This window comes from Cnephaeus nilssonii (genome assembly GCF_951640355.1).
Source record: "Cnephaeus nilssonii genome assembly, chromosome: 11".
NCBI classification, from domain to species: domain Eukaryota; kingdom Metazoa; phylum Chordata; class Mammalia; order Chiroptera; family Vespertilionidae; genus Cnephaeus; species Cnephaeus nilssonii.
The window spans coordinates 16367410-16380198 of record NC_137082.1 but is presented as its reverse complement, the minus strand read 5'-3'; the positions used below and the strand labels follow the sequence as shown (position 1 = coordinate 16380198).

The window sequence follows — 12789 nt, the reverse complement described above, 5'->3', positions numbered from 1 at the left end:
GTGAGTGGTTAGGAGCCAATGGTCCCAGATTGCAAGAGGGATGTCCTGTGGGATCGGGCCTAAACCGGCAGTGGGATATCCTCCAAGGGGTCCCCGATTGGAGAGGGTGCAGGCTAGGCTGAGGGGAACCCCCCTCCCCGTGCATGAATTTCATGCACCAGGCCACTAGTTTCATATAAATGGACATTCTGATGCTTACATCATGAATATCCTCAAGCCTTCAAAAAGAAGGGGTAGAGCAGTTAGGATTTCACCATCAATCTTCGGGAGTCCTGGTACCCAGCCAATAGAACTGGTTAACAGTCCAGCAGTAGCGATGCTATGCCCAGATAGACTTTTGGGTCAGATCCTGATAGTGTCAATGGCAGGGGCCTTTAATTGGCCTTGAATATGCTCTGAAGTCATGTAAGGTTTCAAATTCTTTGTAACTTTTAAAAAATGACATTTTCCAAGGAGTAGAAGCTAAATTGTTATAAAATTTATTTTATTGAATGAATAAAAATCCATTTTAAAGTACTACTAAAGTGGAATAAGTTTAGGAATGGTAGATTTGATTTTCTGAAAGACCACTAGAGGTCATAAGAGATCTTGGAAAGAAAAAGGTGCTTTGTTTTGCACATCTAAGAAAAAAATGTGTCAACTGGAGTTTCTCCTTCCCCAGGTTCAAACCGTATTCATGGTAAAAGGTTGGTTTAGCTAAAATATACTGTATTGTTTAGCACTACCACTAAATTGGATCCTCTATGAATTATTTTGCTCATTCATTGATTTCTTTTTTTTTTTTTTTAATCCTCACCCTAGGATATGTTTATTGATTTTAGAGAGAGGAAGGGAGGGAGAGAGAAAGAGAAACATTGATGTGAGAGAGATACAGTGATCCTTGCCTCTCACACGCACCCCAATGGGGAACCAAAACGAACCCTCAACCTAGGTATGTGCCCTGACTGGGAATCGAACCAGCAGCCTTTCAGTGTTTGGGACTACGCTCCAACTAACTGAGCCACACCGGCCAGGGCCATTCATTGATCTCTTAAAATATACATACGCACACACACTCAGGCTTGAAGAAATACGATATTCATGGCATTTAAAATGATATCCGAAGCACTTCTTCAATGCTACACTTTTAAGTCTAGCTAATGAAATGCAAATCCTCTCTGGATGTGCAAAATACCATCAGATAGGAGAGAGGAGGCCCTGCCAATATTCTGAATGCAAAGATGGTCTGCTGCTGCTGCTGCTGCTGTCATAGTCCTTAAGTGTGAACCTTCTATCTGAGAATTTGCAACCGTTTCTTTGCTGGCAAGAATATGTGCACCTCCTGCACTGGAGGGAGGATTGCCTGTAGGTTTTCCTCCAGGATTGTAATTATACAGCAGAGTGGACAGGATGCTGAGGCGCTGAAGCAGTCTTAGTCTGCCTGTCACCGAGAGACTGTGCCAGCCACCTGGGGAAGGTCTGTGGAGTCCAGGCAGCACAATGCTCCTGAAAGCCCAGCTAACCGACATAGTGGGAATGACGAGTGAGCGTGTTCTTGCTTGTCCCTACCTCCCAGGAAGCCAGTGAGAGCCATCAGGTCCCCGTCACTTTCCACCTGGCCTTCTCCTGGGTTTAAGGGACATCCATACCCCAAGTGAGATACAGTACCCTTGAGAGGCTGTTGATTTTCTAAAGTTTGGATTTTACTGCATTTTCATCTGGCATGTTCCTCAGAGTCTGACGGACATTTAGGTGCCTGAGCAATCAGTTAGTCTCTACATATGGGCTGGGCCTTTTGTTTCCTCCAAACAAGTTAAAATGAAATCTTCTCTAACGGATTATGTTAACAAGCACGTGGTTGCCTCCTCCAAGCCTTGTACTGAATGGAAGAAATAAGGAATGCCGCTTTTCACTCAGGGAATGGTGCCATTCCCATTGTACTGTGTGCTGGTGAACTTCAACCTTCCACAGTCACCAGTCATCAGAGGTGAGGGGCACCTGGCTCTCCTGTGCAGAAGGAATTCACAGGAAGTCCTGCTCTCCTCCTGATGGCAGGCGGTGCTCACTGCCGAGTGCTTGGATTTAAACATGTTGATGGATGAATTGTTTTTGGTAGCCAGGGTGCTTTGTTTCTGTGGGGCTAGACTTTGTCATGTGCCATTTGAGACTCTGTGAGGCTGATGTCATACTTTATCATTAGCACTGGGGGCTGATGCAAGATCATAAATTATCAATTACCCCAAGGAATCCATTTAGCAGAACAAGTTTCTCTTTACCCATTTTGGGGAAGGGCTAAGGGAGAGACTCTTTAGAATGCCACAATTTAGGTGTTTCCTCTTATTTTTCCCAGAAGAACTAGTATTGAGGTATGATTATGGATAACTTTGTTAATGGGCTATTGAGGGCTTATGATTAGCCTTACAGCCCTGGGTCTCTCTGAACTTTTATTCCTGATTTTATATCCATAGGTTAATATTTTTGTGTGCATCATATAGATAAGGCCATGTACATAGTTTGTTTTGGGGTTCCCTTGGTTGTAGCTGTCTTGATCAACTTAAAATGAAAATTATTAGGATATTGGGTTATTTCCCCATAATTTAAAATAATTGTCTCTTTACTAAATATTGATATAGATTCTCATAATGTTTGAAAATGGATTTGTTGGCTATTCTCTCTTAGAATCTTTTTTAAAAACTAATATCATCCAGGACTCGTTACAGAGCAAAGCCACTTCTGTTAGCATCCTTTTTTTGTTATTAATCTTCAACCAAGGATATTTTCCATTGATTTTTAGAGAGAATAAAAGGGAGGAGGAGAGACAGAGCAAAACATCGATGTGAGAGAGACACATCGATTGGTTGCCTCCAGCAGGCACCCGATTGGAGGCCAGGAATCGAGCCTGCAACTGAGGTACATGCCCTTGAGCGGAATTGAACCCAAGACCCTTCAGTCCAGAGGCTGATGCTCTAGCCACTGAGTCCACAAGGCTAGAGCTGTTAGCACCCTTTCGGCAGGTTGCTAAGTGGGGAAACGCGTGGTTTCTGGAACGCAGTGGAGCTCTTTCAGCTGAGGTCCTGGGTGCTCAGGTAGAGTCAGCTGACAAGTGATTCCTGGCACAGAACAGGGGTGTGTGAAGTCTCCCAGGAGCAAACGCTGCTGGGGGCTTACTGCCTGCCAGACACTGAACCTGAGGGTGTCAGGTTCACCCTTGCATCACCACATTGTATCCTCCCCTCTATCCTTGCCCTGGCCCTTTTGTAGATGCATAATGCTGAAGTGACTGGGCAGGTTTCTCAGCAAGGGGAGTCAGAGGCTGAGTGGAAGGGCTGTGGAGCTGCCAGCGTGGGGCTGTGGGCGCACTCCCAGATACGCCCTCTCAGGCCATGTGTCTCTCACCTGAAAAGCAGGCTTAGCTACGGCACTTCAGTGCATGCGGAACACTGGACAAGGTCCTGGCAGATGATAAGGATCCCATCCATGTTGGCCATCATTGTTGCACCTGCGCTGCAGGCTACTGTGCGTGCAGATGTGAAATGTAAGCAAAGCCAGACACTGGTTAAAGTGGTAAGGACAGATTTTAATCAGTAATAACTATTGCCATAGGGAAAAGAGTTCAACATAAACTGAATTCAACTTCAGTTTGTACAGAGGTGAGTAGGAGTTTTAAATGGAGAGGGAGGACTCGATAGGGGCCCAATAAAAGCAGGGAAGGGAAAAGTTATATAAAGTGGGAAGGGGGGATTGGTCCAAGTGAAAACCACCTGAGTTTGCTAACTGGCACTTATTGAAGTTACTCCCCCGCTCCCACAGAGACTCGGAGAAAGGGGTCCTATCCACAGGTGTCAGCTGGAACCAACAGGACATTTTTTATGCAGCCTTAAGCATTCTCTGGGAGACACTTTAAGGGGGGTTGGGTCATCCTAGGGATGTGGCCGTAAGCTATTAGAAAATATGTTAGTGTTTATTCCGGTCTTTACAGGCCAAGGTTGAGGCCTGTTGAGAAGAGGGCTCAGAGTATGCTGGCCAGAGTTGGGTCAAGGACAGAGTCTTCGTCACAGAGAAACACAGAACTCCCCCTTCTCCCTGAAGAGCATGTTCCTGGATTGGGAACATGACCTGCATTGACGTTAACACCAGAAGTGGCCAATGAGTACCCAGTGGTGACCCTGTCATTGGGTTTCTAGGACAGAAGGCTGGAGGGTGTGAGGTGTAGGTGAGCTTTGAAAGATGCTGGAATTTGGAATAAGTGAGGGGGTCAAAGTGCTGGAGAGGAAAAGAGGTGGAAGGAGGGGAGGACAGGAGGTGCCCTTCTAAGAACAATAAATAGACCAACTTGTTTCATTGTTGGTGCTCAGGATGGAAAGATGGAGGCATCAGAAATGAGGCTAAGGGCTCTGGTTCATCCCAGAAACAGTGGAGGCTGGCAAAAGCTTTTGAGTAAGGGAGTGAGGTGAAGAAAGCAGGATTTTAAACAGATTAGTGATGGTGGATGGAATGGATGAGTTTATTCCTACAGTGGCCAAGGGGCAACTAGAGCAATAATTCAAGCTTTTGTAGTGATAACCTCTTCCATGCACTAATCAATGTTCTACAACTGTTCTTATTGACCCTTGCTACCTAAGTAATAATAGTGTTAATGATAATAACCTGTTTTTATTATTATTTGATCATTCACTGTCTTTATGACAGGTGAAAAAACTGTGACATAGGTTAAGTGACTTGCCCAAGGTTACAGCTATTAAATCCAGACTCAGGCATTCTAGCTTCCCAGCCCAGGCTGTGACCACTACACTGTATGGTATATTCTCCAATCTGTTCAAAAGCGCTCCATAAGCCTTTGACACATTTATTGTGGGGCCTTAGTACATCCCAGCCAAAGGTGACATACACATAAAAATAGATGGGCAGGAGGTTAAGAACTACTTTTAAAAAATGAGTGCAGAGCTAAAATAGTTTTTAAAAAAAAATACTTTTATTGATTTCAGAGAGGAAGGAAGAGAGAAACATCAATGATGAGAGAGAATCATTGATCAGCTGCCTCCTGTACGCCCCCGACTGGGGATCGAGCCCACAACCCAAGCATGTGCCCTTGACCAGAATCGAACCTGGGACCCTTCAGTCCACAGGCGGAGGCTCTCTCTCTCCACCGAGCCAAACCGGCTGCAGTGGTCAGCAAACTCATTTGTCAACAGAGCCAAATATCAACAGTACAACGATTGAAATTTCTTTTGAGAGCCAAATTTTTTAAACTTAAACTTCTTCTAACGCTACTTCTTCAAAATAGACTTGCCCAGGCCGTGGTATTTTGTGGAAGAGCCACACTCAAGGGGCCAAAGAGCCGCATGTGGCTCGAGAGCCACGGTTTGCCCACCACTGGACTAAAATAGTTTTTGAAATGGTCATGTCTGTCTTAAAAACACAGTTGGTATTTGTTTCTGGTTCCCTATTTTCCACTCACCACTATAGAATCCTTCTGATGCCCTGGCATGTGGAAGGAGCCTGTTGGGTGACATCAGACCCAGGTTGATAGTATAACAAGCAAATATCCTGGTTGCCTGTATAAGGACCCCCTGCTGTCTCTCCTTCCAGGAAGTGTTGACAAGAAGTTGTATTTTTCCTTCTTGTGCCGTGGTCTGTTGGCTGGCTCTCTCCTTAGCTCTCAGGTTTTATAGGGCATAGACCTAGTTTTTCAAATATCTATTTCTTCCATCAAGATGCTTATTATTGATGAAAAACCATCATTATTCCAAAAGTTAAGCCTGTGTCACAAGAGGGAAAGGTTTCATCTTGGGAGAAGGGTGGAGATTTTTATCCTGAGTGCACAGGGTGGTCCAGTTTAAAGCATTTAAATTGGGGGGGGGGGGGGTGGAGCTGTGGCAGGATGAGGGGGGGATCTTTTCCAACAAGGGTTGGAGGAGCTGTGGCAGGGCTGGCTGGATGACCCACAGTGTTGATCTCTTGCCCTTGAGCCAAAGTCTCTCCTCTCAACTGCTTGTGCTTCTTGCTGCCAATTTTCAAAAGGAATGCCGATCTAAAGGAAGATTTTTGAAGTGCCTCGTTGGCTTAGTGTAGCATGTGATGGCTGGGTCCAGATCAGCTGACCTGAGTTCTTAGCGTAGCTCGGCTGCCACCTGTTTCTGTGGTCTCAGGCAAAGCATCCCATCATCCCCATGAGCCTTGCTCTCCTCCATCCGATGAGTGAATGTGGTGCCCTCCTCCTGTGGTTGCCATGATAATCTGGATAAAGCCCTGAGCTTTATGTACCTACTAATCACTCCATTGGAGGAGCTACTATTAATAGCAAAGAGAACATATAGAAGATAAAGTGGGATAATGAAGATGCCATAGTAAAGAAATGAACGGGGGGAGGTTAGTAGCCAAATGAGATATATACAAAAATATAATGCAATGTGTATATTTTTAACAAGAAAAGTATCAGGATAAAAGTATAAGAACATCTTTGAGAGTAAAATAGAACACTAAATATAACTAAGAATGTACTAAAAAGAAAAGGATGTTAATTATGGCAGCAAAATGGGTCCAAGGCTAGCATCACTCTGCTGCCATAAATCTGGTTCTTGGGTCCTTTCTCCACCACACACACACACACACACACACACACACACACACACACACACACATTGGTTGTCAAGGTCACTGTAGAGGGTCCTGAGAATGGATGGTGAGCAGAACTTCATTGCCTTTAAGTCAGCATTTCCCCCTCCATGTGAAGTGTCGAGCTACCGCAGGAATTCTTTTGGGGGAGGAAGAGGATTCTGGGGACAATGCCATAGAAGCAGTGTTCTTTGGAACACATTTGGGCAATGCTATCCCCAGCATCTTGTTCTTTGGCTCATGACAAGCTGCTCTACCTTTCACAACCAAACATGCTGAGTGTGTTCCCGCTGCCAGGAAGTTTCCACCCCCGGTCTCCTCATAGCTTCCTCTCCTTCTCCTCATTCAGGTCCCAACTCTGACGTCCCTCCTCAGAGAGGTAGGTCTTCCCTGACCACTCGACCTCATCCCTCTCCATCCCAAAGCACTGTCATTGTTGAAATGTGTGAAGTGATGTGTTTGTTACATTTTCATCATCTGTTTCTCCTATTAGAGTGGAAGTTCATTTCACCTGCATGTTGTTGTATTCCTGGCATTTAGAACAGGGTCTGGCACATAGGTGCTCCTTTTTAAGAAAGAACACTGAACTTAAGTCTTTCTGTTAAACAGGGTGGAAGATCATGATGATCTCATGCCAATATTTATGCAACATGACACAATTCTGAGAGCAACGTATGGCGAATACTTTCTGGCTGAACTAATAGAAGCCCAAGACAAGGAGAATCATGCTGTCGTGTGTGAGGTTGGTGATTAACCCCCTAGGGATACGCTTAGTGACAGAAATGGGAGAAATAAGCGTTGTTGTTCCAGGTTTCGCCGGCACTCCTCGAGCTGTCATACCCTCCTCCTTCTCCATGCCCTTCCAGGTGGCATGCCAAGCCAGCTTCCGAGCTGTGGCATCACACCCCTTCCCGGTGTTAATTGGCTTTAGGTTTTTAGGTTTTTGTGAGGTCCTTCCAGATGCCCAGGCTGCTGTGGATTCTTTGCCCTGACTAGAGGTAGGGGTTATAGTTAGGGTGAGGGGAAAAGATCCTCCAGTGGTATGTAGGGGGATTTCTTTTTTTTTATTTTTTTTATGTGTCTTTTTTTCAAATACATTTTTGTTGATTTAAGAGAAGAAGAGAGAGGGAGAGAAAGATAGAAACATCAATGATGAGAGAATCATTGAATGGTTGTCTCCTGCATGCCCCCTACTGGGGATCGAGCCTGCAACCTGGGCATGTGCCCTGATGGGGAATTGAACCGTGACCTCCTGGTTCATAGGTCAACACTCAACCACAGAGGCATGCCAGTTGGGCTGGGGGGAGGGGATTTCTGAGACCCTAAGTTCCCAAAGGCCAGAAATTGGAAACCAGTATCCTACTGACAGATGCATGTTGTTTGACTTGGAAAATAATTTTTAACTTTTTATTTTAACAATATTTCACACTTAAAGCAAACTTATAAGTACCCCAATTCCATAAATGTTAAAATTTTACCACATTTTCCGTATTATTCTCTTTGCTTGCTCTTTCTCTATGTCTATCTAGAGATAAATATATATTGCATATATATTATGTATTTTTTAGGAACCATTTAAGCATAAGATACAGAAGTAATGCTCCTTTACCATTAAATACTTCAGTGTATATTTCCTCAAAACAAGGATGTTGTCTTCTGTAACTAGCACAGTGGTTGAGTCAAGCTCAATCCTGTTATCTGACCACAGACCTTGCTCACATTTTACTGATAGTCCTCATGATCCCCATCAGAGCAGATGAAAATGCAGATCATTCAATGAGCTCACGTGTCACGTGTCTTCAGTTTCTTGTAATCTGGAATAGTGTCCCAGTCTGTCTGTCTGTCATGACAATGACAGTTTTGAAAAGCACAGGTCAGTTATTTTTGGGAATGTCTCTCAGTTTGGATTTGTCCAGTGTTTTCCCATGATTTGATTTAGGTTATTATGACTAAATGTTGTTGTGTTAATGGCTAACATTTAAAAATTAGGAAAGTATCTATAACAATTTGAATTTGTAGCTTTTCTGGAAATGTCAGGAGGCCTGCCTGTTGGGTCTGCTCTTCTGCAGGGCCCCTGTGTTTGGAGCTCTGGAGCAGCTCTCACTGCAGGCAGTCCTGGTGCCCGCCAGCCCAGCACTGTCCCCACTGCACCCTGGGGCTTCATGACCCCCCAGGCTGTCTTCCCCACTTTGTACTAGCCTTGCTCTGTGACCCCATCACTTGGGATATGCCCTACAAGTGTCCTCATTCTGCATTGTCTATCCAGGAGGGCTTTACTGAGAGCAGAGGTAGGGATGGGAATTAAAAAAGATGAAACCCACACCCTTAGCTGTGCCACCTGTAGACCTAGAGGTCTACACCCAAGGAAAGGGTGAGAAGGACAATGAGCAATATTTGACCTTTATTTGAAAAAGAAAGACTTTGTGCCAGTTTATTGAAAAGCATTCAAAGGTAGGTATTTAGCAATTTTACTTCTAGGGTGATTTGTTTAGGGATTCATTATTCTTCATACACTCACTTCTCATTATTTGACAAAACTATAAAAACTATTTAAATAATATTACTTTTCTTAAAAAACATATAATCAAAAGTTCTCTTATTTTGATAATATGATCAGTTTGAGGCTTTTGATAATATGATCAGTGATTCTCAAGCTTGGTGTGTATGACAATCACTGCGGAGGCTTTTTAGAATACTGTGCCAAAGAACTTGAATCCAGAATGCATAAAGAACTCAAACAGGAATAAAGAGATAAATAATCCAAGTAAATGTGGGCAAAGAATTTGAATAGACATTTCTCTGAAACAGATAGCCAAAGGCCAATAAGCCTGTAAAATGTTCAACGCCATTGGTCATTAGGGAAATGTCAATCAAAACCACAACAAGATGCCACTTTATACCTGCTAGGATGGTTATAAAAAAAGAGGACAGGAACAAGTGTGGGTCAAGATGTGGAGAAATTGTAACCCTCATATATTGCTGGTGGGATTATAAAATGGTATAACCACTTTGGAAAACAGTTTGGCGTTTTCTCAAAAATTAAATATAGCCCTGGCTCAGTCGGTTGGAGCGTCGTCCCGGACACCAAGCTTGCAGGTTCGATTCCTGGTCAGGGCACATATCTTGGTTGCAAGTTTGATCCCTGGTCGGGGTGTGTACAGGAGGTAACCAATTGATGTTTCTCTCTCCCTACAAAAAAAAAAAAAAAATTCTCTGGTGAGGATTAAAAAAAATTTTTAAGTTAAACGTAGAAGTACTATTTGACCCAGCAGTTCCACCCCTAGAATTGAAAACACACATACACACAATAACACATACAGAATTGTTTATAGCAGCATTATTCAAAATAGCCAAAAAGTAGAAATAGTTCAAAAGTTCATCTACTGATGAATGGATATACACCCAGAAGTGGGAGTGTTAGGTCATACAGTAACTCTACTTTTAATTTTTTGAGAAACCTCCATACTGTTTTCTATAGTGGCTGTACCAGTTTACATTCCTATCAACAGCACACCAGGGTTCCTTTTCCTCCATATTCTTGCCAACACTTGTTATCCTTTTCTATCTTTTTGATGAAACTGTTCTAACCAGTGTGAGGTGATATCTCCTTGTAGTTTTGATTTGCATTTCCCTGATGACTAATGATGTTGGGCATTTTTTCATGTACCTGTTGGCCATTTGTACGTGTTCCTGATATTAGAGGAAAATCTTAAATCATTCAGGGTTGAATATGATGCTCTCTGTGAGCTTGTTATATATGGCCTTCATTGTGCTGTCATGTGTTTCTTCTATACCCCATTTTTTGGGCATTTTTATTATGAGAGGATGTTGCATTTTGTCAAATGATTTATCTGCTTCTATTAATATAATATGATTTTTGTCTTTAATATCTATTAATTAATGTGGTGCATCACATTTGTTGATTTGTGTATGTTGAACCAGCCTTGTATCCAAGGAAAAATTCTGGTTGGTCATGGTATATGATTCTTCTAATGTGCTGTTGAATTTGGCTTGCTAATATATTGTTGAGAGTTTTTGCAACTATATTCATTGTGGATATTGGTCTGTAGTTTTCTTTTCTGGTGGTGTCTGATTTGGGTATCTGGATATTTATTGCTGGACTCATAAAATGTACCCTCCTCTTTGGTGTTTTTGAAAGAGTTTGAGAAGGATTAATGTTATTCTTTAAGTATTTAGTAGAAATCACCAGTGAATCCATATGACTGGGGCTTTTCGTTGTTGGGAGGTTTTTGATTACTAATTCAATCTCCTTATTTTTTATTGGTCTGTTCATATTTTCTATTGGTCTGTCCAATTTTTTGCCATATAATTGTTTATAGTAGTCCTTTATGCTCCTTTGTATTTTTGTTATTAGTTATAATATATCCTCTTTCATTTCTGATTTTGAGTCTTCTATTTTCCTTTTTCTAGCTAAAGGTTTGTCGATTTTATATATCTTTTTAAAGAACCAGTTTTTAGTTTACTGATTTTTTCTGATCGTTTTTCTAGTCTTTATTTTATTGTTCCTGCTCTGACTTTTGTTATTCCCTTAATTCTGCTAACTTTGGGCTTAATTTAATCTTATTTTCCTCATTCCTTGAGTTGTACAATTAAGTTGCTTATTTGTGATCTCTTTTTTTCTTGCTGTGACATTTATAAACTTACCTCTTAGAACTGCTTTTTCAGCATCCTTTAGGTTTGTTATATTGTTTTCCATTTTTTGTTTGAAGATATTTTTTATTTCTCTTTTGAGTTATTATTTTACTTCTTCGTTGTTTAGGAGTCTTTTTAAATATCCACATATTTGTGAATTTTTCAGTTTTCCTAATGTTATTGATTTTTAGTTTTATAACATATGGTTAGAAAAGATACATGGTATGATTTCATCTTCTTAAATTTGCTAAGACTTGTTTTGTGACCTAATGTATAATCTGTCTGGAGAATGTTTCATGTGTGCTTGAGGAGACTGTGTATTCTGCTGCTGTTGGATGAAATGTTCTGTATATTCCTGTTACGTTCATTTGATCTAAAGTATCAATCTAGTCCAACATTTCCTTGTTGATTTTCTGTCTGGATGTTCTATCCAATGTTTGGGGTATTGAAGTTTCCTATTATTCTTGTATTGTTGTCTATTTCCCCTTGATATTCTTTAGTATTTGCTTAAGTAGCCTGATATGTTGGATACACACACACACACACACACACACACACACACACACGTGTGTATATATGCTTATATTTATATTTATGATTATTATATCTTCTTGATGAATTGAACCCTTTATAATTATATAATGACCTTCTTTGTTTCTTGTTACCATTTTTGGCTTAGAGTCTATTTTGTCTGATATAAGTACCCCTGCTTTCTTTTGGTTTCCACTTGCATGTAATATCTTTTTCCCCCACTCTCTCCACTTTAGCATTAGAATTGAAGTGAGTCTCTTGTAGGCAGCATATAGTTGGGTCTTGCTTTCTTATTCATCCAGCCACTCTATAGCTTTTGATTGGAGAATATAATCCATTTACCTTTAGAGTAATTATTGATAGGTAAGGAGTTACTGTTTTCTTTTTTGTAGTACCCTATTCCTTTCATTGTCTCTTTCTGCCTTCTTTTGTTAATTATTGATTTTCTGTAGTGGTATGCTTATATTCTTTTTTGTTTATCTTTTGGGGATCTACTGCAGGTTTTTGCTTTGTTGTTCAATGAGGCTTATATAAAATTTTATACATGTAGTATATTTTATGCTGATAACAACTTAACTTCAATCATATACAACAATTTTACCCTTTTTTTACAATGTCACTATTTACCTTTTTAAATATTGTATTTATTAATAAATTATAGCTATTTTTATTTTTAATACTTTTGGACTTTAACCTTTATACTAGAGTTAAGTGATCAACATTCCACCTGTGTATACAATACTGTGTATAACAGGGGTCCTCAAACTACGGCCCACGGCTCACATGCGGCCCACCAAGGACATTTATCCAGCCTGCTGGGTGTTTTTGCCACTGCTGCCTGTCCTGCTTAGCAGCCGACTTAGCAGTTTGCATAGGAATTTGTTCATAGGTTTGTTTTTTTTAACTATAGTCCCGCCCTCCAACGTCTGAGGGACAATGAATTGGCCCCCTGTTTAAAAAGTTTGAGGACCCCTGGTGTATAATATTACAGTATTAGAGAATTCTGAATTT

At 41.3% G+C, this 12789-nt stretch overlaps 1 protein-coding gene across 1 annotated transcript in view; it reads left to right on the top strand.

Annotated features, from left to right (window-relative positions):
* Positions 1-12789, top strand: part of CFAP61 (cilia and flagella associated protein 61) — a gene marked incomplete at its 3' end in the record, with an annotated part of 235177 nt that overhangs the window by 16314 nt on the left and 206074 nt on the right. The window contains exon 7 of the mRNA XM_079783836.1: positions 7204-7336. Coding sequence (XP_079639962.1) covers positions 7204-7336 — 133 coding nt within the window. The remainder of the gene's footprint in view (positions 1-7203; positions 7337-12789) is intronic.